This window comes from Stegodyphus dumicola, chromosome 2 (assembly GCF_044657685.1).
Source record: "Stegodyphus dumicola isolate Sdum_Otavi_A_Nest chromosome 2, ASM4465768v1".
NCBI classification, from domain to species: domain Eukaryota; kingdom Metazoa; phylum Arthropoda; class Arachnida; order Araneae; family Eresidae; genus Stegodyphus; species Stegodyphus dumicola.
Window position 1 is genome coordinate 73,804,750 of NC_140769.1, and position 26,804 is coordinate 73,831,553.

At 30.4% G+C, this 26,804-nt stretch overlaps 1 protein-coding gene across 1 annotated transcript in view; it reads left to right on the forward strand.

The window, feature by feature from the left end:
• The first annotated feature begins 1,266 nt into the window (after positions 1-1,266).
• Positions 1,267-26,804, forward strand: part of LOC118200138 (hypoxanthine-guanine phosphoribosyltransferase-like) — a 61,093-nt gene continuing 35,555 nt past the window's right edge. The window contains exons 1-5 of the mRNA XM_035372066.2: positions 1,267-1,476; positions 6,651-6,757; positions 12,997-13,183; positions 14,931-14,996; positions 23,976-24,076. Coding sequence (XP_035227957.1) covers positions 1,453-1,476; positions 6,651-6,757; positions 12,997-13,183; positions 14,931-14,996; positions 23,976-24,076 — 485 coding nt within the window. The 5' untranslated portion in view covers positions 1,267-1,452. The remainder of the gene's footprint in view (positions 1,477-6,650; positions 6,758-12,996; positions 13,184-14,930; positions 14,997-23,975; positions 24,077-26,804) is intronic.

A 26,804-nucleotide genomic window follows, 5' to 3' on the forward strand; every position in this document is an offset into this window, starting at 1 on the left:
AAAACACCCCAGCATCAATCCTCAAGTTCCATGTGCTGCCATTTGATGACTATTTGGATGAGTGTAATTATTTAGATTATGAAATGGTCGAACTATAAAGGTGCCTTCTAAATTCAAGGACTTTGATAAGGGCGTAGCTAGAGGGGGGCAAGGGGGGCATCTGTTCCCGGGCGTAGAATCCAAGGGGCGCCAACTGATGTTACGACATTTTAGAATTAAATGTTTTCCATCCTTGGCAAGCAGTAGGGGGCGCGAAATCTTCAGTTGTCGTTGGGCGCTGAAAACCCTAGCTATGACTCTGGACTTTGAACTTTAAAAATAGACTTTTAAGTGAACTTTAAAACAGACTTTTAAGTGAACTTCAAAATCTAATTTTAGGTTAAATTTTAGATTAATTAAATATTTATTTTGATAAAAATCCTGTTATCAAAAAGTAGGAGTATGTAAAGTATAGCATTGTTCATATACATTCAACCAGTGTAATATTATTTTCCCTTTAGATGGCAACAGTTGTGGAAAATTATTATTTTGGTAGAATAAACCTGTTTGGTTGTGTTTAAATTCTTACAAAGATTATTTAGGTAGAAATGAGTAGATGAATGTGCAAAATGGTGTATATTTACTGTTGTATCTAACAGAAGTCATGTGGTGTATATATCAGATTTTTCGTGATTACAATACTTCCTTTACTTCACACAAAGAAGTAAAAAAAAAGTCTACATTCAATTTTTTTTTTTTTTTTTTTCATGAAGAATACTAACTGCTATAATTTGTTTGAAAAAATTGCAAAACTGAGAAAAATTAGTGCACGTTTAGATCGTGATTATTTTTCTGTCAAAGAGCTGGACAATTTCGATGGGAATCTGCGACTCCCATCGTTTGAAAGCTGTCTCGCGATCGAAACTTTTCTCAGCTTTACACCAAGAGCCTGCACAAATAACCAAACTACAAATAACCACTGGGATACATAAATAATCAACGGGATCTTAGTTGGGAGCCTCTAGAAAATAAACGGGAAATCTATTGCATAACTTTTCGTGTCGACTTTGAATACAGCATTTAATTTTAGTTTCCCAAATTTTTGTCAATTAAATTAGAAAAGCAATTTCAAGCAAATTTATTAATTTTAGTTATTTTCAAGTCTGATAATTGAAATACATTTCTTTAAGTTAAAAATTAACTCTCAGTCTGCTATCAAAAAATTAAATAAGTACTTTTAACGAAGAAGACTACTGCTTTCAAGCTAGAAGAAGACAACATTTTAGTTTTTAGTGCGAAGCGGCGGAAATATAAGTTTCGTGATTAAATGCCGTTTTCGCACACGGTTTGTTTCCCTTCTAATTTCCGAGTTAGTTTTTCTGTCTGAGGAATTCAAAATTGAAGCCATTTGAGAGGTGGGAAATTAAAAAAAGATCGGTTTCCTTTTTACTTTTATTTATTGGATTTTCTAGAATGCATCCTTGTAAATATATCGTGGTGAGTTAAATTTTATATTTGTAAATATTACCCCAAGTTATATTTGCTTCGATTGATTTGTGACGACTGTCGTTGCTTTAATTCATAAAATCAGAAAATGTAGTATTTTAATTTATTTTATGTAATTTCAGAATTTAAAATTAGCAGTTTATTTTCCATTCAATAAAGAATAAAAACCTATTTATTTGACCAGATATAGCCAACGTTTCTTTAGGCCCACCAGCGGCCGAGCGGTAAAGTTGCTGAACATTAGTAGTTCGGTCCGAGGTTCGAATCCCGCGAACGGGCTGGCTGCATCGGCGTTTTCGTGTTTTTCCTCATGTGTAACGTGTATACGAGCCAGTTTTCCTTAGAAAGTCTACCACGAAGGCATCCCTTTCCTTAGGCAGATAGCTCTAGTGTGCTTTGCCATAATTAAACCAAACCAAACTTTTCTTTAGCCTGTTAATCCTGCAACTAATACTGCTTTCTTTAAATAAGAAGTTTTATTCACTTTTTACATTCGCTGTGATGCATCCATATTTCAGTTCTTTGTTGAAAATGGAAATAATGCCTGGCTCTAATTTAGTAGTTCTCATAAAATAAATTAAATAAGTTGGGAAATTTTTATGTGATGGAAATCAAGGTCAGTTATAACACTTTCTAGTTATAACACTTTCTGTGGCTTCGATCATCAATTATTTTATCTGATTATCTGTTTTCATGTTTTCATTGAGTTAAATTCATTAGTATATCATCATTTCTTAAGCTTACAGTTTAGCTACCAACATAACCTTTTTGACTAAAGTGTTTAATAAGTGCTGTAGTTATTTATATTATGACTGGATATTTTATTTTTTTACAAAGAACAGAAAATGGAAAATGAAATTCTGCATGAACTAGAAAACATTTTCAAATAAAATAATCTAAAATTTGAACTATTGCACAATACCACATAAATTATGTAAAATAACTAAAAAATTTATATTTGTCATTCATTAAATTAATCTAAATTTTAAAATAATTTAATAATAACTTAGCACCTTTTATTGGAAAACTTAATGATGGGACATAGCTCCATCATCTTGATATTAAATAATTTGATATCTAACAATAAATTTAGGTAAAATCCTAGTATACGGTGCAGCCTTGGCGCAATTTTGAAAATTATCCCCAACACCAAAAATGACTAAAAGAACGTCTATATATATACTATACACTATATACTATCACTACATACAATACTATATACTATGTATAACTATATACGTTCTTTGAATGACTCGTTTACTATTCATCGTGTATGTTTCGTTTTTACTGCTTATCATAAAGTCGCCAAATCCCATATGCACTGGATACTAGGATTAAACCATAAATTTATTTAAAACAGATGTCAATTTTTAGCACTTGTTTAAATTTTAGATTATCTACAAGTCATTTGACTAATCTTAAACAAGCTTCGATAATAGGGTTCCTAAGAAGAGGAATATTAATATAAGTATAATAAGAAATACATGACCTATGTTTTTTAAGCAATAAATAAGCAAATGAAAAACAAAGAGGCTTAAATTCAGATAAATTCACTAAAACACTCATACAAGTCTCAGTGAGCCTCCAAGCTCGCCACTTATTATCATCTTTAAGAATAATTGTTGGACCAACTACCTCAGTTTTCGATCTTACAATGTAGTTAACGTCTTTATTCCAAATCTCTTTAACGCGACTGTAATAAAGATGTTCAGATTAGAGCTCAAAGAAAATTTAGTCTTCATGATAATATTGCTAGTACTGAAAGTAAAAATGTTCCTTGGCATATTCTGTATTTCTCCTTCTTTCTAGATATTTATTTACTCATGAAGCTGAAATCTTGATTTGTCCATTAACAGTACTTCAGACCATTAAGCTGCTTTCTGAATTGCATGTTCTACTTCAGCCATGCTTTGCTTGCCTTAATGTTTAAACGGCTGATCTTTAGAATATGGTAACTGGTAGTTAGGCGATAAACCTGGGACTTTGGTAATAATGTGAGCAGTACTCAGTTCCGATTACGCATTATTTTGTGTGAGGGAAATGAGAGATCATGGGATATGTCATGTGATATTAATGGACGAATTACGGTTCTTTAATCGGAAAAGGGGGGAAATCGGGAAAAAATCTGGAAATTTTGTATTTGGCTTTATTCTGTGTTGTGTGAAACAGTGTTCGTAAATTTTTGGATCCCATGGCCCTAACTAAAGTGAATTTGAAATGGGTATTTAGTGGGATTGAAAGGGGTAGTAATAAGTGTTTCTTTAAGGTTGTGCAAGATAGAAGTAAAGATGTTTTATTAAGTTATTTATTTTACCTGGTACCTTGCTGTGAATTATAAGTATGATTTTAAAGATCCTAAAACAGAAATAAGAAAAGTTTATAGGACACGTAATCAAGATTCTGAAGAAGATTAGATAAGTTAGTATTTTTAATTATTTGAGGATATTATTTTTATGCATTGTTCTAAATGTAAGGTGGAAGTAAAGTAATTTGGTATTATTGGGAAAATTGTTATTAGCAATGATTTAGTTTAAAGTAATTAGGATTGTAAGCTAATTTTTATTAATTTAATGTATGTGCTTATTTATATTTTAAGTAGTGTTTTTGAATTTAATTATATTTTAATTAAATGATAGTTATTTTGTGAATTTTATGTTTGTAGGAATTTGGTATATGTTTTAGTTGAAGTAAACGTGCATGGAAATAATTTAAATATTTGACACTAAGTATTTGTAATGCTTGCGGTATGAATTCGTTGCTGACGTTTATAATATAATAGATGATTTAGAGGTAAAAGTTTTTGGATATTTTATTTATTTTATATGTGGAAATGTTCATATTTGGAAAGGGTATATACTTTTTCGCGATCAGGTAATTTCATATATGTTCTTTTTACCGGGTTTAAAGATTCAGAAAATTGTCATGTATTTTCGTGAAATTTTTCTAATTTATGAGAAAAAAGCAGTGTACATGGATATAGTGAAGAGTGTGCGCAATGCCATTTTTGTGTAATTCTGGGATGTTTTTTTAAGTAAAAATAAGTCGACATGTACATGGTTTATGTGTATGTGTTATTTTGAAAAACGCGTAAGGAGTATGGTATTGTGCACTTTTTCCCAATTTTGCAGTGAATATTTGTCATGATTAAGCAGTTTTGTTAGATAAAATTTCTAGCATAAGTGTAATTCGGCTAGTAGATTGTTGGAAGAAGTGTTCAGTAGATAAAAAGAAAAGAAACATGTCTTTACTTTGTGAAGACAAAATGGCGGCGGGAAAAAAAAAAATAGAGGGTTGCTGTAGGAGAGTTGGTCTTCAAATTTTCGCCAAAAAATCGCCAAGTTACCATAATGTAAAGATCAACCGTTTAAAGATATGCAAACTCTTAGTTATAGCTAAGCAAACTCGGTACTTTTCCGTTTCGCCGGCACAAATCTCGCCAAGCAGACTTTATTGGCGACAACATACAGTATACACATAAAAAATATTTAAAAAATTTTAGTTTTAAGAAATCTTTTTTTGAAGGCATAAACATTTTAATATCGCTTAAAACTTTATAAAAAGCCAATAAATAAAGACAATAAATTTGTAAAAAGACATTAATTTAAGAATTTACTATGCTTTCATGTTTCAACATCCTAATTCCCCAGTTCATATCACGTGACCCCAAGCGATCTCATCTCACGTAAACTACTCTACAAAAATCTAATGCTCTCAGTAATTAAGTTAAATCTTAATTTCAAGTTAAATTTTAATTTGGAACACAAGTTTAAATGCAAGAAATATTTCAATGCGTACGAATAGCTTACTCAGAAATTATGTAAAACTGCAGTGCTTTACTTCGCGAATGCATTCTTATTAGAATTGATGAATTTAACCCTTGACTTTCCTTTTCTATATTTTCGGCTTCGGTTAAGCACTGTGATTGCATCCTAATTGACTTAACTACCGAAAATGGCCTTAGACATAAAACTGAACTGTCTGATAAAAATTCTATGTAATTATATGCGAATATTGAAAGAAACAATCAATCTGATAAGAAAAAGCTGCGACTTGTTTCGAAAATGAGGCATAAAAGGTTACCAGCGAGAATATTCCGTTTGGCATCGGTTGTACCATTATTGGCGACTTTATCGCTTGCGCCGGCAAAACGGAAAAGTACCGCAAACTCTTAACATATAGCCTTTATATATATTCTGTGATGTACAGTAATCCCAGATTTTGTTGTTCCAGTGTCCGAACAATTAGTCATATAATTTATTCAACCACTCGTCGACAAAGCCATACATTTATCAGAAGGTATGGTAATTCTTGGACAACCAAAAATAAGTCTGTAGTAACTAACCTATCCATTTTAAATTGTTTCCGAAGCATAAAATTAAAGAGTGGTGAAAAGTAAGGAAAATGGTAATATCTTTACTATATTGTCCTTCTCTTAATCTAGTCAACAGAACTTTAATGTTAGGAAATATCCAGTTGTCTTCTTTGAGATTTAATTGATATTTCCTGATGAAAAAATGGAAGCAGAATCATCTTTCACAAATTTTCTGTCTAATTCAGAAGGGCATCTTTAAATTTTCAATTTGTGCCCAATTTGCATATTTGTGGAAAACAAATCCCAGCTGTCTGCTTGTATGATATTTGCATATTTCCTTCTGTAATCGACAGGTGTTTTAGCTAATGAAATTGAACACATGTCAAAATTTAAATGGGCACTTAACTTTAGGAAAGTAGCTTATGGTATTAAGGAAAGCTGTCTATTATATCTTTAAAATTAAAACACTGATGTATGCAATTCTAGTATTTTTTAAAATGGGGTTCTAAAAATCTTTCAGTCCAAAGCAATCTATCATATGATCACATATAAAAATTAATGATGAGGCAATGCGAGTATGAAATCTTTGGTGCCATACTTAGGGAATTCCAAATCTAGACTGGTTTTGAGCAGAGCAAAGTCTTATTCCCATTGCTACTCAATCTTAAAAGCAAAGAAAAATGTACTCATCTAATGTCATCCATGTTTTTCAGGAAGTCGTCTGTAGATTGAAAAAACATATTGTTCTAATTTTTTTCTGATATTGTATGTAAGTTGCAATTTAATATTTTGGAATGCAAATGTTTTCATGGTTCCTGATTACTATTTATGTTAAAAGCTGTTTTTTATTTAGATTTCAGATGAAGAGGAAGGATATCCATTAGATGCCTTTTGTATTCCACGTCATTATGATGCTTTCCTGGAGCGGGTATTACTTCCGTGTGGAATTATACACGACAGGTTATAATCCAATTTTTAAATAATGGAGTGCGCAATAAATTTTAACATGTTTTGAGTGTGTCTACAGTAGAGTCGTGATTACCCATTTTATCTGACATATTGTAGAAAAACAATGCATATAAAGAAGCATTTAACTGGATACATTCAAAGACTAAATATTATTTAAAGAACTTGACAAATAAAAGTAATGTCTAAATAATTCATGTTTAAATGTCAAAACAACACACTAATAAATTTTAATTGCCTAATTTAGTGGTTAACATATTGTAGCAAATATTGGATTTCTAAGTCATACTTAAAAACCATATTTTATCACTAGCAATAATGGGTTCTAAGACTATGAATATTCTTTTACCATTTTCTTGTTTTTTAACAAAAATTTAAGAATAGAGTACAGATTCCAAAATTCAGGTGGAATACTCTGGAATGACCTATTTATTTTTCAGTACTCTCATAAAAAAATTCTTCTCTAATAATTTGTTGTTATTATTATTATTATTATTATTTACTTTCCAACACTGCATAAGAACAGAGAATATAATACCCGAGAAAAGCTAGTGTGCCATAAATTGATGGGTGAAGTGCAGAATCGCCCACTTTTTTGGTGCTTTTTACAAGAGTAAGAAGAATTGGAATTGGATTTTTGACAATTTCCTTTGACTTCTTAACCCTCTCGCTGTGCATCTCGCGATTTCCACAGGCAATGTAGAAGTAGCACAATTTGCACAATCTGCGATTTCCATGGGGATGAATTTTTGCCGTCTATTTAACTATGCAACCCGCTCTTTCTCCGTTCAAGGTTTCCTTTCGACTTTTCTGTGATGTTTGATTGTTTATTTAGATGTGAGGTAACAGATGGCGTTAGTTGTCCACATTTCTGCCAAATATAAAAGAATACGTAATGTAGCATTTTGCACACGCTTTTCAGAGCTCAAAGATGTCTGACAGGAAGCGTTTCGTGAGTGATATAACCTAGATTCTCGACACTGATAGTAGTTCTGACTCTGATTTCTAGTATTTTGAAGATAGTTATAGCAAAACTGATGAGAATTTCTCGGATTCCTCTGCAGATAGTCATGAATCTGAAAATTCAGTTTCTATTGAAAACGTTTGACAGTGGTGCAAAATATTACATTATGGAAATATTTTCATTAGTATATATGTTTTACATATGTATTTTATAAAATAAATCATAATTTAACCACTATTAATTTTCAAAATTTTCCTTTATATATCATTATTCTTCAATTTCAGTATTCTGACAACCTTTTACTATAATCTAATTCTATATCGAAAAAAAACTCTTTTACAAAAAATTCTTGCATATTTTAATTCTAAAATATATATAGATTTGAAATATATAATAAAAAATACACAATTTTTGAACCTAGTTTGATAAAAAAAAAAGTATGCAGTGAGAGGGTTAAGTGAAAATGTATCAATGTGTACAGGGACAAAGTCAAGGGATTGTGCAGTGCCGAATTTGTGCAAATCTCTGATGATCTTTTTTAAGTGAAAATAGGTTGATGTGTACATGGATACCGAGTTTGTGCAATTCTTAAAAACGCACTAAGCAGTGGATGATTCTGCACTTTTCCCAAATTGATTTTTATTCCCATTAGCTGAGATTTTGCCGAAAAATAGGATTATTCATGATAGTTTTAAATCATCTTGCATGTCATTTCATTTTTAAAAATCTCTCTTCTAACCATATTTTCATTTTTAAGCTCAGCACTTTAAATTTCATTCTTCCTCAATTTTCTGACTTGTTGCAACTTATTGTTTTGTTCAGTGTATTATTACCATTACCATATCAAAATTTAAATTTTAGTAAAAGATAATGTTTCCATTTTACTCTTTCCTTGAAACTGTACATTTATTAATCAGCCAATAAATATCAGAATCCTGTTTACCTTAAAATCCATGCAGCAGTATAACCATCTAAGAATTCTATAAAATCTACCATACAAACCATTGCATAGTCATGAAAAATACGCAGATATTTTAAATAGTGTTTGCCATATATGTTTCTCAGACTGTGTTGCAAGGGAAAAATGAAGCTTTCTGTGTAAAATATACTAAGAAATGCATCAAAATGCTAAATAAATTGATATATATGTTACCAGCAAACTCTGAAATGCCGCCATTCTATAGAATGCCTAGGCATTGTATATGTAATGCTAGACTTTTTAGGCAAGGTATCGGAAGTATTACATACTTTTCCTAGGCATTGTGTATAATACCTAGGCATTCTCTTGAGTGACAAATGCTATTTAGGTAAAGTATGAAAAAAACACCCTGATGAGGTTATTATGTGAATGATGTGCATTTGTCAAAAATACATGTTATTCTGGAAAAAATAATGAGAGTGCCAGTAAAAAAAATTATTCAAAATGCATAAAGAAAAATGAATGTTGTACAAAACATAATTTATGCCTTTCTTATTAAGGGAAACAAAATTTTCATATAAAAATAAGAAATTTACGTGCTTGTTGCATCATTGCAGGCGTAAATGACATTTTGAAGTACATTTCATTAAATTTTTCACGCAGACATTTCATATTTTCGCACTTTGTTTTACACATACATTTGATGAATCCTTAGCCACTGCCACTGACTGAGCAATTGCAGCTGACTGGTGAGGAATATCTTCAATTCTAAGCAAGTTCTTAGGGCATAAAGTGAATTGTGATCTCGCATATACTTGTTTTAAAATTCCTTCAGGAGTTTCAAGGTCGATGGAAACCATCCTCTATTACACTCATTACAGCTGCCGATATATTGCATGAATCATCTCGCCTCTTGTCAACATCAGGAATTTAAACGCTCACAGTTGCTCCCTAAGAAGCAGTGGGAAATTTTTTTTCTAAATTCATTAAAAAAATTTTTTTTGGGGGGGGGCTTGTATTTCGAGATAGATTTTAGAGTTTATTTTACTTTCAGTAGCATTTTAAGTTTTGAAACAAATATGGCACAAAATATCCATTTCATCACCCACCTGGGTGCAGAAGGATGCATTTTTTGACGACTCACTTTGCATGCAAGTGCATCACTCGTTTCCTTTAAATACATACAACAGGTATCGGAAATGAAAATCTCTTTGGTAGGCATGCCTTCATCATGTTGGTTTAGTCCATTATCGAGTATAATTTTATGCGTGTATTTGAAACAGGTTCTTTTTCTTGCGTAATCTAATTAGTTTCATCTTTTCCCATTGTTTGGACGCTTTCTAATACTATTTCTAGCTGCTCCTCTGTATTTATGTCTTTTAAAACATCTTCAGGTAGAAAAGAAGTTGTAAGCCCTACTTTAGGTTTGTAGCCAAAAAGAGCTTCATTTGGTGTTCTTTTGATCCCAGAAGGATAAGCTCATAAATTGTAGGAAAAAGGTTTTTCATAAATTGTAGTAAATGCAGTCCGTCATTCTAGCGGCCAAATTTATTATCTTGCATAAATGTACCAAACATATTTTTGATACTTTGATTAGCTCTTTCGACACTACCCTGGTTTTGTGAATGGTGAGGCTTTCCATGGACGATCTTCAGTGCTGTCTAAAACTCCTTCAAGCTGGTTACCACATTATTCACAAATTCTCTACCGTTGTCAGATTATAGTATAGATGGCGCTCCAAGCAACGAGAATATATCCACTAGGTTGTAGGCTACTTCTTCAGCTCTTTTTGACGTTAGAGATTTGAGAATCACAAATTTTGTGAGATGATCTTGGTGCACCATAATAAATTTGTATTCTCTATCTGGCTGAGACTGAAAGTTAATAAGATCTACCTGACAACAAGAATTAAATTCAGAGAAGAAAAAAAAAAAAAAAAAAAAAAAAAAAAAAAAAAACATAGGTTTCACAACAGTACTCTTTTTATCACCTCTCTGTTTTTTCTGGCTAGGTTCACAGGATGTACTGTTATACAGTTCAGGTGGATGTACAGTTCAATATCATGATGTGTAATGTTTTTGTATTTGGTTGAAAGTTCTGTCAACATTTTATCATGTCCTTCGTGTCCAATAGACAAATGAGATTCATGAAGTACGTGAAATAACTCAAGAGTCTGTGACATAAGTACTATACAGTACTGATGCCTTCTTTAACAGGATAAATAAGTTTACTTTTGTTTTCCGCAGTCATCACATCATAGCGATTCAGCAACCAATAGTCCCTGGGTTCCTTCTTAGTAGTCATTTTGTCTTTTTGTGCATCATTTATTAAGTAGTTTCAGTTAAGAACGGTAAGTAGTTTCAGTTAAGAAAACATTATTTTTTGAAGCATTAACTCTAATTTTGCACAGTTCAGTGTTGAATCATTGTTTCATGTCTATAGACCATGCCTCGTTTTCTAATAGTACAGCTAGTTCCTCCGTTTTCATGCAACCAAGTAAAAAACTAATTTTTGATGAACAAATTTAATTAAAATTATGTATTTTGACACTCCCATACAAACCGCAAAGTGCAACTGACAAATTATGAGCTTAAGGTGCACATTAAAAGTCACATGCCTTGCCACGTGATATTCGAAATGAATCAGAGATGTATTTTATACTTTTCCGGTTTCACATTTGGCATTCTATAGAATGTCTAAGAAATGTGTGAAATATAAATCGTTTCGTACATTGCCAGCTAGTTTTAGGCATTATATACAATGCCGGATTTCAAACTTTGCCGGCAACATATATAACATATATAGTCTGTCATTGGGATAAGAGTGCCTCAACTATCATTTAATAGACAGAGAAATCTGTGTAATCTGAAATGGTAGAAAAATATTGTCTTTAAGTCGCTTTAAATTTCATGATGTGGTTATTCGAAAATCACTTTTTTTTTTAATACAGAATACTACTTAGTTGAAGAAACAGGATAACCACTTATTCGTCTCTTTACAAATCGCAAAGATGCCAAAGCCAAATGAAACTCAATGTCAATGATATGCACCAAACAAAGTTACCAAGACTATGATAACAATGTTAAAAAAACATTGAAAAAGAGTTATAAAATAACATTAAAAAATAACCACAAAATTCATATGTTCAGCCATTAAAAAAAAAAAAACATTGTATTGTTATGCTTTTATTCTTTGAACAATAACTTCTTGTTTTTGCATAACAACACAATCAGATTGCAAAAATTTTGATGTAAAATGTAGCACCCAGCATATTTAATAATTTTGTTTCATTGGTAAATGAACCTGACTGAGTTCATATTACAATACTAATTTTAAGTTTTTGATTGACAGATTGCTATTAGGGTAAAGAGGAAGTGCAAATAGTAATTTTCTGGTGCATATACTTAAAAGCACATTCTATAAATGCACTTAATAACCTTCAAAAACACGGGGAATGCATTGTTGAAATGATGCAGGATTTTTCCCCCTTCTAAATATTGAAGAGATAACCGAAAAAAATTCTACATTTTGTTTTCACTAGACATTAGAACTTTTGGAATTGCAGATAAGCATGCACATTTCTTTGAATTTTGTAGATATTCTATTGAAATCTAGTTGGGGAATTTTCTGTTGAAATTTGTAGCATCTGATCCAATCCTGATCGACTAAATAGTGATGAAATTGTATAGTTCATTGCAGATAATTTGATATTAGATGACAGCTTGATTAGTGTATGCACCAATTAACTTTTTAGTCAAGCTTGAGACAAACTGTTGCATAGTTTCCTGGAAACTGCAGTGTAGTGAATAACTGGGTGGAATTTTGAAAGAAGCACAACTTTCTTGGAAATTCAACATCATTTATTTGGATGATAAATTTCTTTCTCTCTCTCTTTTTTGAATATTATCTTTTTAATATGTAGAACACTAGAAGTGCTTAATGTGCCCCATAGTTTTAGATACATCTTGCATAAGGGATAATAGCTAGCAGAGGCTAAGCAACATGTTGCCAGCAGGAAGGTGATGTAGTGAAAGAACAATCTGTAATTGATTGTGGTACTTTTATAAGCTTGGAGAGTGTTTTAGTTCTGGATAGTGACTGGGCAAAAGTTTACAGCAATGAGAATATCACAGGGAAAGCACAGATGCCTTGAAGAGGTTGTATTTTAATTAAAAATTATTAATTTAAAAATCTACTGGCAATTTGTAATTTTACAAAAATTTCTTATTATAATATTTTTTAATTCAATCCACTGCAGTTGAAGCCCGGGAATTAATAAATTAATCACATTCCTAATTTCTTTATGTATATTCTTCATAATGTGGCATTTTTATGTTTTTTCCTTTACAGAATTGAAAGACTTGCCAGAGATATAGCTCAGGATTATTATGATCAGCCTTTCACTGCTCTTTGTGTTCTCAAGGGAGGCTATAAATTCTTTGCTGACCTTCTGGATAAAATCAAGCAATATGTTCGAAATACTGGAGAACCCACTGCACCCATTTCAGTTGACTTTATACGCTTGAAGAGTTATGAAGTAACAATTGCTTCATTTTTTCCACTTTTTATAATTATTGGTCATGTAGAAATTTGACAAATGAAAATTTGAAAATTGTGACTGTAGTACTGAAAATAAGCTTGTATGAGGAATTCTTACTTTGGTTAATTTCTAAATGATAGCAATTCTTTCATAGTTTTTTTTTAACCTTGTCAAATAAATACCAGTTTAAAACATAAAATCATCACCATTTTTGAAATGTTGCATTTCTTTTTTCTTTTTCTTTTTTTTTTTTTTTTTAATCCGTTGCTTAACAGTAAGCATTTACATATTAAAAAAATACGTAGCTTAATTTTAATGGAATTCAAAGGAACAAGAATGTATTCGTTCTCTTCCCTCCAGCACTGTATAGATGTTGAATCATTTTGAAAATGGCATTTAAATGCAGCTACATAAGGACAATAAAATTAAAATTGCTTGATAGTAAGTGTAAAGGCATTTTTTTTTCCTGGGGGGGGTTACAGCAACAGAAATTTAATAAAAAGTTAAGGATCATTGCTTTAAATTATTTAAGAGTGCCAGAAGTAACTATTTTGTTGATTGTCCTATGAAAAGTGTGCAAAATTTCTTTTAAAACCAACGTGAATATATTACTGTTAAATTATTCAGTTATAACAAGGTCATTATGCATATACTTTTGACAATGTCAATCTATTTTGAATTTCCTCATTATTTGAATTATGCATTAAAATTATTGCTATGAAAGTCATGTAATTTTAAATAAATTGTAAAATCAAAACAGGTTAAATATGTTTTATTTCTTAGAGTAAATAATTTTTTACCAAAAGGAGGAGAAAAAAGGCTCTATTTAAGGTGTCTGTTGATTAGCCAATGTGTGCTTATACACCATAAATAATCTTTTGTCAGGGAAATATAGCTTATACATCAAATTAATGAAACAAGTTTTTCAATTGTAGGTCGGTGTTGTTTGGCAATCAGAATCAAAATCACATTGGATTTTTACTATCAGCAATTTGTCTCTGCCTACATATAAACTCCTCTAAATTAGATGGCTACCTCCCTGGAGGCAGTTACCAGTTTTCATTTTGACGCTTAATTAGCTGTTGTTGCTATTTTATTTGCACTGTATATTTTTGGTCATGTAGAGTTTCACTGTGCAAGACCTGGAATGCTTGCGATTTTTTTGTTAAAATAATATGAGCCTGGAAATAATATATTGCTTGTACTTTATTTCTCAGTAAATGTAGTAAATGCACGATAAAAATGCAGTACATAATTATTGTATAATTTCATTAACACCTGTAAGTACACATAAGTCATTTTGACCGATGGACATTTTAATGTTCTGATATTGGCAACACTGGTTAATTGGAACTGAGGGAGTTTGTGAACTTTACATTACACCAGTATATATTATGTTCAGTGTTTGGTAGCAACAAGTTTTCTGCTTTTGTAAATGTTTCAAAATTGTAATACATTTAGTATCATCATGCTTAATAATCTTGGTGTGTTATTTTAAATGTTGTTTAATTTTTTATTGCCTTATGATGTTTTTTAAACAATAAAATAGGATAAAAAAATTAAATTGCATACACATTCAAAATGGTTGCATGTGTACCTTGGCATTATAATGAACATGCATTCTTACAGGTGTTAAAATGTGAATAAATAACTGAGTTAAATACTGATTATTTAGGATCTGTGCTGGTAATATTATAAACAAAAGCTATGTTTCTCTGAATGTTTGTTCTTTTTATATCTCTAGAATGACCAGTCCTCTGGTAAGCTGAAGGTTATGGGAATAGATAATCTCAAGACATTGGCTGGAAAAGTATGATATGTTATTTAAGTGATTGAGTGTAGTTAAGTTATTAGGATTTGTCTTGTAAAGGTTGTCTGTGGTATCTTATAAATTATGCATATTTAATCCTAGTTAATTGTTGATAGTAACCATTAAAAAAGTGTGGGGAAAGGGAAGTTATTTTTTATTGTAATTTTTATATATTTTTATGAACAAATTTGAGTATTTTTAAACAATGAATAATGCAAGATATTACTATTTTTTGTAGCTCTTAAACCTCTGTATAGCAAAATTATAAGAATATAGCAAAAATTCATTACATAAGGTAAATTTATTGTAAAAAGAAGTATACCCATAAGACTAAACAATCACCAAAACTTTAGGAATGTACCACCGTTGTTTTCTAAAATATGTTATTTTAAAGTTGTCTGTTATCAAATAAACTTTGCCTTTTACTCTGTTCATACCAAAATAAAATGTTCTGAATGATCAGTTTCTTTTTAATGTTACTACATTTTGAAAATACATTTTTGATAGTAAAGATTTCTCAGTTTCATCAAGAATCAAAAGCTTCTTTGTAAACATGGAGAGTGCATGAGGGGGTCTTAAAACTTTGTGAAAAAGAATTTTGAAAATAGTTGAAACTTCAAACTGAGTTTGTTAGGGAAGCCTACTAATCAAGCTTTTAAAATGATCTTATTTAAGAAAACGTGGGTTGTTATGATATTCATTTAGTTAGTGCTGAAAAAGATTTGTTTCCTGTACCAGTATGAAAAATTGCTCTTCTTTGCAAAATGTTTTTCGAAAACAATCATCTTTCTTTTTGTGTAAAACTATAGTTGGAATAGAAAAATAGCAAAATTTTTCTTTGGTGTCTGTAGATGCATGTGCTACTTTCTTATAGTTGAATTTAGATAAATATAAAAAAAGGGGATGTTTCATTAAATTACATACTGTCTGTATGATTAACAAAAATGAAAGCAGTTTGTAATTAGAGGTAAAATCTTAAGTTTGTTTCTAAAATAAAGTGTCACAGAATATTAAATTTTTTATAACCTGCCAGCTTTATTGCTAAAGCTGTCAAGTATGTTAGGCAGAGCCATGCCTACATATTTTTTCAATTGAGGCAAAGTTGCCCCTTTGTACAACGCAAGGTGTCTGACCATTTCAAAAAGAAAACTGTGCACCCACAAACATAAATACTATATATATATATATATATATACAGTACAAGTTAAATACATCTCTAACATTTTTATATATTTTAGTTCATTCATTATTATATTTCATGTTATAATAATAATTAATATTAATTAATATAGTAATAATTAATATAATTATACAATTAATTATTAATTAGCTTTATAAAAAGTTTTTAAAAATTACAGTTAGAATAATTTACAGTTTTGAGATAAAAAGAAAAAATTTAAATGATCTAAAATATTCATTTCTGATAAATGGCAAATAACATCAAAAATAGTATAAATGGTAATATAAAAAGCATCACACTTATTTTTTTTAAAGCATCTTTGTTAATTTATTTTTATTTACTTACTTATTTATTTTTTATTATTTTATTTATTTATTTTTTCTTTTAACAAAGAAAAATCATGAATAATTTGCTCAACCATGTTTAATTTGCCCATGTTTGAAATAGAAAATTATGTATCAAAGAACAGCCATGTTGAAACTGATTGGTGGTGTTTAAAAAAACATGTTCATGGAATGGCCATGTTTGAAAGTTTTTTTGATCAAGTGGAGATCTTCTTCCCTTCTCTTTATTATGTTAAATTTGCTGAATCTTCTTTCCTAAGTAGAAACATTAGTAGGGAAAATGTTCTTAATTGTTAATAGGGAATGTATTCTAATTTTTTAATTATTTTTAAATGACACAAGCCTTTTAGCTGTTTTTTATCCAGAATTATAGCAAGAGAGAGGTTTTTAAAATTCATATTTCTGAGTGAATTTCAGCAGCATTCATGTCAACTGGATATTGAAGGCTAAGTTATAACCAGCTGCCTTTAAATTACATAAATCCAATAATATTAATTTTTCTTCATTTTGGACACTGATCATCTCACACTTCTTAAATGTCTGCAATGAACATAGATTTTTATGAAAAATTAGAAGTTTAGACATAAATTAGTTTTCTTATGAGTTGTTATTTGACACTATGATTATTAAACATTTCTCCCGTTTCTGCTCAAATTCTAACAATGTATTTATTCTAAAGCTAAACTTTTATACAGTCAAAAGTGGTTAATTCAGACACCAATAATCCAGAATGATCTATAATCCGGACCTCAAAGCTACAAACTTTCTGCGCATGCGTCGCATTCACGCAGGCGTTTACGAGTGCGCGTAAGACCTTTACGGCTGCAAATATGCATATGCGCATGGGCGTTTAATGTGTAACGGATGGTATAAGCTAAGCTAAAATTATCTAATTCAGTTAATGTTGCAGATTGTGTTGTTCGTTAATCTTCGAATTGGATCCGGCTTATTATTTTTTGCAGACAGTTAGAGCAATTTTATAAAAGTAAGCTTGAACTTTCAATTATATCAAATAGAATTTATGATATATATGTTAGCAATTAATTAGTTCCTTTATTAAAAACACAGTAAGCCTATTTGCATGAAGTTGTATAAACAACTTCATGCAAATAGGCTTACTCCCTTCAATTTCTCTAATATCCATTTTTGTTAAGTTTGTACACCCTAATTCCTCCATATTTAATGCAAAACAATCTCGATACTCATTTATCAAATGTAAAACTTCCTGTTTTCTCTCTGGCGTAATATTGTTACTAACTTTAATTTCTTCTAAAGTAATCGGTCTCCTAAACTTCTTAATTTCATTTATTATCAGTATTTCCTTTTGACTAAAATTTTCAGTTTTCTGATCTGAACTTGGTTCAACTAATTCTGCTACTTCCGCTCTACCGATACATTGATTCTCTTTCAAAATTAGTTTTCGATCGCTGTAGTTAATGACTGGTATCACTGTTTCTCCTTGTATTACTTCCAATAATGAGCCTAACTCATCTTCCGATCCACTTATTAAAACATAACCGTTATTTATTTCATCAGTTTTAACTTTCACGAAATTAACCGTATTACTTTCGATTTGAGTTTCTTGCGAAGCCTTCAGTTTAATTCGTGGAGTGTTGCTATCATTTTGCAACTGTGAAAATGGGCAGTCATTAGCATAGCGTATGTACAAGGTATTACCTATCTTGGCGTATGCAATATGTGGTAAATCAATCCATGTTCGACCAACTAATAAGTCGCATGGTTGCGTTTCAACTCCTACAATGAGAACTGTAATGTCCTTTCCTTCCACATTATCAATCTCTAAGTTAACAGTTACTTTTCCTAATGTTCTATTATTAATGTTATTTTTCCCAATGTAGCGGCTGGTTTATTCTGGTTCTCAAAACCAAACAATTCCTATACATCAGGTTTTATAATAAGATTCAGTCTCTTAGCCACAGACTGTTTCAATAAACACGAACTAGAACCCGTATCTATGATTGCAGTAATTTCTTCTCCATTACTGATGCGAGCATACTTTAAATATACAGCTGGTGAAACACCTGAATTCTGGTCCACGGATAAATTATTTTTAACATTTGTCAAGTCTGGATTCTTAGACGTACACTTTTTAAAAGTATGACCCTTTTCATTACATTTCCTGCAAATAATTTCTTTTTTAGGTGGAGGACAATCCGTCGCTATATGTCCATAATCATTACAATTGAAGCATTTCGGCTCACCCTTTTCATTGCGGATGCCAGAATTATATTCCCTTTTCCTTTCGTCCGTTTTATAAAATTTATCTCTCAGATTGTATTTATTATCAAAACTGTTTTTAAAACCCACTTTGAAATTACCATCTGTCTGCATGGAATCGTTAACATTTCTTTGTCTTGAATACTGATTATAGGATCCTTCATAAAATTTAGAACCAGATTTGGGCTTAGAATTATGCCTAAAAGTTTTATTTTCTACTTGAAGTACTTTTATCCCTGCCCGAATATTTTCATATTCATCTAGTTTTTCAGCCAACTCTTCGGGATTAATGAATTTAGACCAATCATCAATGAAATGGTCTCGGATAGCAGCGGGGACCCTCTTCTTTAATTGATCAGTAATAATAAGTTGTTTTAAAGAGTCAAAATCTGTTACATTTAATCCAGCAAGCCACTCTTCAAAATATTTTTTTAATTCAAACGTGAAGTCCTTCCATGTACTACGCAAAGTTTTAATATGATCAACGAACTTTTGCCGATACTGTTCAGTGCTTAACTTAAATTTTCTCAGTAGCAGTTGTTTAACGTGCTTATAGTCATTAGCTTTCTCTTCTGATTCACGGGCAATTAATTGAGTTATTTCATAAGGCAATAGACCCAACAGCTGAGAAACCCAGTTTTGTTCTTCTAACCCAATACGTCGTGCCTGTCTCTCAAATAAAACTAGATAAAAACTTATATCACCTTCATTCAAATCATACTTATGCATTAATTTACTCATATCACAAATATTACTTCTACTAACATTAGAAGGAACAGAATCATTTACATTACTACTTCTGATTTCCGCTTCTATTTTCAATTTTTCAAGTTCAAATGCTCTTTGCTTATCTTTTTCTAAAATTTCTAACTTTTCCCTGTCTAAACGATCATTTATAATTCTATCTAGCATTTGTTTAGTAAAGTCTTCATTATAATTCTTACTATTCAAAATCATATCTCTTAAGCCTACAATTTTAATATCAGAAGGGACATCTACATCAAGTTCCAAAGCAAGTTCTTTTAAGTCACATTTCTTGCCTCTTGCCAAATAAGCCATCTTAGACTTCAATTTTCAAATACTAATACAATAATTATACTTAAGTTCTTTCTGTTTAATACTTAGACATAACATAAACAGTTTATAAATTCACGCACCTTTCTACTTTCAGTTTTGGCGAGCTTCCGCATTCAGTTTAGGCTTAGCGTATGTTAAGGCAATACGTTGTTAAATCTAGATAATAATTCTAGTTTATCCCACTTCTGAAATGTTAGCAATGAATTAGTTCCTTTATTAAAAACACATTCCGTCAAACATTAATTGTTAGTTACTTGCTTTATTCAGAAACATTACCGTCAACATTACTGCTCAAAAAACATTACAGTTCAAATTATTCTCGTTCTGAAAAAAACTGTTGTTGCCAATCGTGAAAATACATTTTAAATAAAATTAATATGTTGTGTTTACATATATTTACTAATATGTAAAGGATCTACAAAGCGGAAGTATGTTTCAAAATCCGAAATCTGTTTATCAATTTCACGCTGCGGCGCACAATGAATTGGAAGTTGATCTCTCAGCACTATTCTTATCTTCAGGGCAGATGTTTTTATTTTATTTGGCGTATAATTCCTTACTAAATGCAGTATTTCATCTCGATGTACTCCATCTTTGATATGATTTAAATCAAGTTCCTCGTCATTATAATTCGCTTCCGATAGTGAAGAAAGTGACACAGAGGTTATTGAAAACGAAAAAATTTCGTTTGGCAAATTAGTCAGTATTCTCGACACAGCAATTATAGGACTTGAACAGCGGAACTTTGTAACTGAACAAGAAATTATGTCTGTTTAATAGAATTAAAGAGAAAGTATTATCACATGAAACGAAGCAACACATTGAAAGAAATTTAAACAAATAAATATTAAGCTTTTTCTTTTTGTAAATTTTGATACCCTTTAGATCATAATTGTTCTTTATTTCATAAATTACGGTTTCATGTTTTTAATTTTGTAATTTCTGCATTCCATCTTACCAGATTTAAACTGATGATCTATAATCCGGAATTGCCGAAGTAAAATAGTAAATTAGTTGAGGAACGGCGAAGACCAGACTGCAAACTCCGAACTCAGTAGCGGCTTACCAACACAAACTCAGAACCTCTGCTTAGTTGAAACTCCAGTAATTTACAGCAACCTCAAAGCTCTAAACGGGAGCTTTAAAAACCTAACAAATTTGCGTCTGTGCCGCTCCTCGGTACAAAGAAAGAAATACAATTTGCATAACATCGAACAACTGACGTCACACCTCTTTTCGGGAAATGCGCTGTGGTCTTCATGTTCCTTCTAGGGGGTGCAGGTCTAGCATGGTCAGGGATTGCTATTATAGATAATTTTATTTTAATTTTGATAAATTTTTATATTTTTCATATTCAGAAATTTTTTAAAGTTTTTCTGCAGATTTTATTCGCACAAATATTGTTGCATTTTGTACATATTACATATTTTGAAAAAAAAAAAAAGCCTTTTTAAAATTTATTTTTATTGAAATAGGTTTTAGTAATCTTGATTAATTATATTATTATATGTAAGTATATGATAAGTCTTAGTTAAAATATAATAAATTTTAGTGATAACAAAAAAGTAAAAAAATTATGCAGAATTATTATAAAGATATACTTGACAGATTTTTGACAAAACAAAAAGAAATTGTCAACAGTTAATTGGCTGTTCTTTCAGCTTTTTTGGCATGATCCTTTTGATGTAGATATCTATTTAAAATTTGTAAATTCTGCATTGCATTATAAGGCTTATTAGTAAATAGAGATATATAAAAAATATCAGTTTAGTCTATATAATTGATCATGAAAAAACGAGAAATGTTTTATAGATATTTGCATTTCTTCCAGTTACAATTTTGTTAATATTGTTACTGCGGGAGCAAAATTAACCTGAACGTACTGAGAGGTGGAGCAACCCTTACTTGCATGTGCTTCTGCATGGTTTAAAAACTTATGAGCTGCTTCAACTATTTTCACTTTTAGTTCTCTTCCGTATAAAATTTCCAATCAATATTACTTATCACTTTATGATCATCTGCCCCCCTCTGTCTCCCCTAGATGTATTATGCTTCATTAGTAATAATAATGATTATAAAATTAAAACTTTTCTGCCTTTGAAACGGATAGGCATTTAAAATGTAAATGGAAAACATACATCTGCAATCCATATGCCTTTGTAATTTATAGTTTTTGTGCTATATTTTATTGTTGAAGGAATGAATATAATAAAAATAAATAAAGGGTTTTCAACAATAGTACAATACCATTTAGCAGTAGAAAATTCCAAGGATCATGATTAAAAATTATGTTGGAAAAATAGTTTTTCATAGGGTTCCTCTAATGAGTTAGCTATCAGAGGAAGTAGTTAAAATTCATAGATACTGCTCTATAATCAGAATATATATAAATAAAGAAACTGCATGACTTAAATATAAAATTTAACTACCACCTAAAATAGTAATTTCATCTGTTTAGTAAATAGTCAGTGTTAAATGTTTACTAAAATAGTAATATCATCACCCTACCACTGACTAATCGGTTCAAGACTGCTGAATACTAATAGTTTATCTTTGGTTTAGACCCAGGGGCGCTGGCTGACTGCATGGTTGGTTGATGCTCGCGATTTATCACAGCCACCTTAGTAGAAATTGCCAGATTACCTGGATGTGCCAAACTGTAGCAACCATCTGCATAAACATTCTACAGGCTATCGTACTCGTTAAATCTTTCAGTCAAGCAATATCACATTTTCTTTTGCGTTCTTTTTGTTCAAAGTTCCAATGGTTTTTAATAAGGATGCAAAATATAAAAAAATACCAAATTGTGTTTTTTTTTTTTTGGGTCTGTTTTGTTTTCTTTTTTGCCTTGACTCGATTTTAAAATGGCTCGGCTGTGGAATTTGCCATCTGTGGAAGAAATTGCAGTAAAATTTCTGCAGCAATACAGTATTTATATTGCAAAATCGCTAAAGGGAAAAATATTGATATGCATTTGATAAATAGCCTATTAATAAAAGTGAAGTTGTGCTCAATGCTGGTTCGTATGGTTCTGTGAAGTTTTTTTAAGGGAAAACAGAGTGCTGTATACACTGAGAAGATCACAACATAAAATTATAGAACGATTTTATGATTAATTTTTATGTTTTGTATCATATAATCTTTATTTAATAATTTAATAAATTTATTAATTAATAAATTAATATAAATCTTAATAATTTAAATTGCTAAAGTGTGTTTTATTTATTTTTTTTTTAATGTATAGTGCAGCCGTTCTCAACCTTTTGACTAATGCGTACCATCTAAACAAAAATTGAAAACCTTTAGTACCACCTCTAACAAAGTACTACTACCATCACCATTCTTAAACAAAGTTCAGATTGCATAAATTTACGAGTGTTAGAGAAAAACTCAATCAGGATGTTGGGGTTTAAATTTATGAATTTAATATAGTTAAAATGCTTTGCTTACCACCTATTTTTCTCTTGCATACCACCAGTTGAGAACTCCTGGTATTGTGATAATGTTTGCAGGTTTACAATAAATATCAATAGTTTGGAAGAAGTATTGAAAATCACCAGCTTCCATCTGATAAGTAACTTTCACCTTTCCGTCTGCAAAAAATTGTCAAATTGTGCCAAGGTACTCGTACCTAGGTACAGTTGGTTTTCATGGGTTATTTCCATGTGTAATGTGAATATGAGCTAGCTTACCTTGGAGAGTGCTCCACAAAAGTGCCTCTTCTGTTAGATGCATATCCCTCATGTGCTTTACTATATTCAAATAATCAATCAATTTTTATTTTTAAAATTATTTAAGTCATTTTTAGAATCTTGAATTTTCTTGCCGAAACATTTTTATTGAGTATATCATATTTTTATTATTCTGAGATGTACTTTTTTTCCCCTCCATGTGAACATCACTAAAATATCTCTTCAGCTGCCATGGTTAAAAATCCATTTATGCAAATTAGGAAATGTGTCAATATCTCGGCAAGAAATGAGTGTTTTTCTAATTTGTCATGTAAATGTTTTGCACAAGTATTGTTTGATGCATATTTACACTGCTAAATGTGCATTGATAAGTAACATATTTATATTGCTAATTAATTTATAATTGTTTTTTACATAAACTGGTTAATTGGTTTTTATATTAACTTAGAATTTGCTGATTGTTGAAGACATTATTGATACCGGAAGGACAATGCAAAATTTATTGGATCTTCTTCAGGAATTCAAGCCAAAGTCTGTAAAAGTTGTCAGGTAAATTATTTATTCTGTTCTTTTATAAAATTTTGGGCTTTATAAGATTTAAAAAAATTATTTGAACTGCTGGTAAATTGAAATAAAAGATTTGAAAGCTTTTCAAACTGTTAAAAAGTAATAACATAATTTCTTTCATTTTATTCCTGGCATATGCAATGTAATGGGAAAAAAATTACTTTTGTAGTTATTTAAAAAGAATTTGAAAGCATTATAAACTGTTAAAAAGTAATAGCATAATTTCTTCCATTTGATTCTTGGCATATGCATTGTAATGGGGAAAAAATTACTTTTGTAGTTATCCCTACATATAATAAAAGAAAGAGTCTGTCTGTGTGTGTCTTTTGTTCATGCTGCGTTTAAGCTAATAGACCCAGGTATACAAAATTTCGTACATGGGTGCATCTAGACAAGAGCCAGTGCACCTGAAAGCGATTTTTTTTTTTTTTTTTTTCAAAATTCGAATCAGATTAAAAAAAAATTTTTTTTTGATGAAATTGCGTCATTTTGAATAGTTTCATGCTTTTAGAAACGCGGTTTAGGCAACAGTTTTTCAGACTGTTGAAAATATGAGATAAAATGCTGCTTATTTTCTTTTGATTTTGAGGCACACAACACGCACATCACAATCTTTTTATTCTGACAAGCATGTGTCTTGCGAGGCACAACAGAAAGAATTTCCTTTCCCCTTTCTCTCTTTATTAGTTAATGGCAAAGAGGTTTGTATGTTTTGAATTATGTTGTCCACAAAGCATAATTTTGATTTGTTATTGCTTTCTGATGATAGTTTCATTCTTTTAGAAATGGGGTTTGGCAACAGCTTTGGATACTGGACTGCTGACTGTTTTCTCTTGAAAAATATGAGATTTTTTGCTTATTTCATTGTAATTTTTTATATATTTTAATTATATAAAAAGTTTTGCATGATTTTTTTTTTTTTAAGAAAGAAAGTTCTTAACCATTTGAATTCTTAAGATTTTGCAACAGGAAGTTGGTTAATTTATTTATTAGGATAATTAAAGTTTGTATTAAGGGATATTGCTTATTTTCTTGTAATTTGATAAATCAATGCTGCCATTGTTGCTGATATCAGCACTGTTGCCACTCCGAGAAATGAATGGGATAATTCTGTGCAGTTTTTAAATTTAATGTTTCTCTTGGATACTGGATGTTTGTCTAGAGAAGACAACAGGAAACTGATCGATTTATTTATTAGGATAATTAATATTTGTATTAAGAGATATTGCTTATTTCATTGTAATTTTTTTATATGTAAAATATTTTTATTGATTTTTTTTATTATTATTGTAAAGTAGTTTTGCAGAGAAAAATTCTGTGGAATTTTCTCCCTTTAGGCATTTTTCCAGTACATTTAAAAGCCAGATGAAGGCTGGCTGTGTAGTGGCTAGTTTAAAATATTCAGATTAATTTATATCCGAATAAAGATTAATTTATAACCAGCCACATGAATACAATAAAATTTTGAAAATTCAGATATTGGAAATCTGGAGCAGCTATGAATCTGAAATTACTTGAAGTTCATAATGAATTTAAAATTTGTAATGGATGTAGGGATTCAGTTTTGCCAGTTTCAAAATCCAATTCTGAAAATATTTCTACAAAGAACTGCTGTAAAGAAAATAATTTATGGGTATACTGGAGAAAAGCTACAGAATTAATCTATACTAAGAATCAAGGCATTTTCTTACGGAGTACTTTTACAATTAAATGCAATTACCTACACATCTTCCTTAATGAAAACTGAATTGAATAAGTGAGAGCAATCACTAAAGGAATATTTTATTTATTTTATAAATATCAGTTTTTAAACACGGCATTGCATTCTTTTTCAAGAAATTTTTTTTGTGCAAGTCAGATATTATGGTTGTTTTTGAAAATATATTTGTTTTAATGAATGAATTAATAAACAAAGCATACTATATGTGCTATTAAATAAAATGTCGAAATTTATTGTGCTGTCTGTATTTTATTTAACTTTACCTTAGATTGTCATAAAATCCAGCTTCAAGAAATTAAAATATTCAGACTGTTGTTCTAATTATCTACTACATTGTTAATCATGATCATTATACATTGCACTCTTTTTCTAATTAAGTCTTCCTATGAATTTAAATGATATGGTGAAATCAATTTATTATGTATAAAAGAACTTTTGTAAAGAATGTTCTGATAGGGATTTTAAAGAAAACTATATTATGTAAGCCTTCCTCACAGATTTTTGATTTTTAACCATCAGCAATATGATGTTTCTTTTACCTAATTTCAATTCTAATGTTTTTTTAATATCTGAAATTTTTATACGATTTATTTATTTGTAGATTTTCAGTAACTAATTTCTTGGTAATACAAAGAACATATTTATGACAAAAAGAAATAATTTAGTAAAGGCCCATTTCCACTACTGCGTACAAACACGTTGCATCAATTGAAGGCACGCCTACGGCATCCGTACATGCTTTTCCACTGCCGCGTATCCGTAGATTATTTTCATTTTCCGTCGCTAAATGTCACTGTAATATTGTGGTGCCAAACAACCAGTTCGCGAGTTAAGATGCTGAACATCTGAATTTTTCCTGCTTAAGCGAGTATTGTTTGTTTTGGATTTGATATGGATCCTGACGTAAAACACAGAAAAGTTTTGTTTACTAAATTGCATGCTATTGGAAATTTTTATTTCTGCTTATGAACTGCGAAAGTAAAGTACGCT